Source organism: Morone saxatilis, unplaced genomic scaffold (genome assembly GCF_004916995.1).
Source record: "Morone saxatilis isolate NCDOM2014 unplaced genomic scaffold, NCSU_SB_2.0 Contig8, whole genome shotgun sequence".
Lineage (NCBI taxonomy): Eukaryota > Metazoa > Chordata > Actinopteri > Moronidae > Morone > Morone saxatilis.
This window is the reverse complement of record NW_023340257.1, coordinates 12,934,008-12,936,561: the sequence shown is the minus strand read 5'-3', so window position 1 is coordinate 12,936,561 and position 2,554 is coordinate 12,934,008. Positions and strand designations below refer to the sequence as shown.

The 2,554-nt window shown below is 40.1% G+C and overlaps 1 protein-coding gene across 4 annotated transcripts in view; it reads right to left on the bottom strand.

The window, feature by feature from the left end:
• The window catches only part of si:ch211-136a13.1 (HHIP-like protein 1), a 17,117-nt gene extending 14,940 nt beyond the window's left edge, over positions 1-2,177 (bottom strand). For all 4 annotated transcript variants that reach the window (XM_035680148.1, XM_035680147.1, XM_035680149.1 and 1 more), the window contains exon 1: positions 1,735-2,177. In XM_035680148.1, coding sequence (XP_035536041.1) covers positions 1,735-2,004 — 270 coding nt within the window. In that variant the 5' untranslated portion in view covers positions 2,005-2,177. The remainder of the gene's footprint in view (positions 1-1,734) is intronic.
• Between the last annotated feature and the right edge of the window lie 377 nt (positions 2,178-2,554).

The window sequence follows — 2,554 nt, the reverse complement described above, 5'->3', positions numbered from 1 at the left end:
TGTTTCTACAGTAGCCCAGACCGGACAAACCAAAAACTGGTTCTAGTTCTCTTTTTTTCCCCTGTTTTCTCGGACACTATAGTTTTTCCCTCATGCTTGGAAAGAGAGGGTTATTGGTGTGAGTTGCAATCTGCAACTACACTGCTAGATAGTAATTCTACACAATGCTCCTTTAAATCTGTAAAGTGTATTTCTTGGAATTACCAAAAAGGAAAAAGCACCATGAATGTGTTTTCAAATTGTGCTGCAATTTCTTCTCATATGCTCATTCGGCCTCAGGGTCTGGAGTCCAGCTCACTCATGTCTGTGAGAAAAGAAACCAAACAAGGTTTCCTGGAAATCTGGAATGGATGAAGTGAAGTTTACTTTTTGTAGATTACATAAGAAAATGTAAACCAAGCCATTGTTTGACCATTTCAAGCCAATAATTTGGTGTCCTGAGACATTTTATTATTACATATGTGCCACTATGTCACAAATTCTATTTCAAAGTTTTAGCTCTGGACTTAGTTGTCATGTTCCCTTCAAATGGTCACTTCAGGTTCTTCCAAATCAGAGAAGGAAAGTTTCCTTTATTGCACTCCATTATTTGGCTTGTTTAGTTTCACAAACCCCAATTACAAGCTGACCCATCAAAAACACATGAACACTAGTTAAGGCTGTGGTTTAGCTCTCCAAGCATGAGTAAGTGTTGTCTAGCAGAGCTCAACATTCCCATGTAGCCATTAAACCACGTGTTTTGTTGGTTGCTGTACTTTGTTGAGATAAGGTTCGCACTGACAAACCACACCACAGTTTCCTTTGCAGTGAGGCAGAAAACTGTATTTTCAGAAGTTCAGTTCAGTTCAGTTTTCTGTAGTTATTTAGCTCCCACGGAAATATAAATGGCATTATTATTACCTGACAAAACAAACCAGAGAAATGAATGCTCTTGAATTTAAAGGAACTGCTCAAAATATGCACACTGTGCTAATCTTAAAGACGTCTTGGTGTAACACATTGGACACCAAAGCCAAGTTTCCGGGTTGGGACTACAAACATCCGCAGTCAGACAAATTTACACCTTGCATGAGAGACATATTTAGGTTCACAAATCTGGGACTGTAATGTCACTACAAAGTGGAAATGATTCGTGTGGATTCCACAGTGAAAATGATTTTAAGAGTATGTTCACACAAGTGACCAAAATCTGATTTTTTTGCTCGTATGTGACTCAGATCTGTTTATTCATGAGAGTGTGAACAGCACAAATCACATCTGATCTTTTTCCATTCTTATTTGGGCCACGTTCATGTGGTTTAAATCAGATACAGGTCAGATTTTTTGCAGTGCAACCTCAGTGTGAACAGTCATATCAGAATTCACATGATTCACAGCCCTCTAGCTCTACATTAGCCCTGCGGGTCACTTCAGGACCATGACCAGTTCATACTGGAATCTGATATATTCAAAAATTTTAACAGCAAAACAAACAAACCAAAAAAAATCGGATCTGAGAAATAAAACATAATTGAGTGCTAAGGCTTCCAGTGTTAATGTGGCCTATGTCTCTCATTTATTTAGCAAGGGACAGGTGTGTGTTATCAGTGTGATGGAATTGTTTCAGATTGCCATTTTGCTTTATAAAATCCTGTAGAGTCACATCAAAATCAAATGCATTTAAAAACAAATGTTTATCATCTGGAGAGGAGACCTTGGCCACATATATAAACAGAAAAATAGTGTCTCTCTTACCTGGCATAGGATGCTGCGCATGTACTTGCCACAGGTTACATAACCTGAATGGTCAAAGTTCTCCATGATTTTGTAAAATCGGACTGATATCTCCCCATCTTTTTCCAGATCGCAGCATCCAAACTTGGAATACTCTTTGCAGAAGACCAATGGCTGCCGGGGCTCAAATGGAGGCTTGTAGTCCAAACACTGGGGATGACAGCACCCCCGCCAGGCGTGGAGGAGGAAAATCAGGACGAGGAGAAGGAGGTGAGGGAGTGGACCTTCCATGGTGTGGAAGATGCTGTCTTTCAGTTCAGGATAGTTTGGTGCTTGACCCAATGATGCAGTAAATGTAATATTTCACTATGATGTGTGAGAAGAGGGAAGACTTGTTGTAAGACAATCTACATGTTACATCTCCACCAGCATCTGTCAAACATAGGCAGGAGACTCAAAGTAAGCTTTTCTGAAAAGGTTTGGAGTATTGGATGTCCTCATTTGATGTCCTGGTTTCAAGCAACCGTGTGTGTGTAGAAATGTGACTGTGTGTATCAAACACACTGACCCAGCATCACACCTGCCTGCAAGTTGGCCAGAGACCTACAAAGCGCACAGAATTGCTCTGTGTGTAAATACGGTAAAATAAGGTCAAACTGATCCAGTGAATTCTTTTGATGCTGAGGAGATGTCCAGGTGGTGCGTTGAGCTGCCAATCTCCCAGACTCCTGTTGATGTGGAGAGATTCAGTCCTTGTTATTCAGTTTATAGAAAATCTGCACACAAAAAAACACATCAAAAAACTGTCAGAGAGCAAGTTTCAAAATTTTTGAGTTACTAA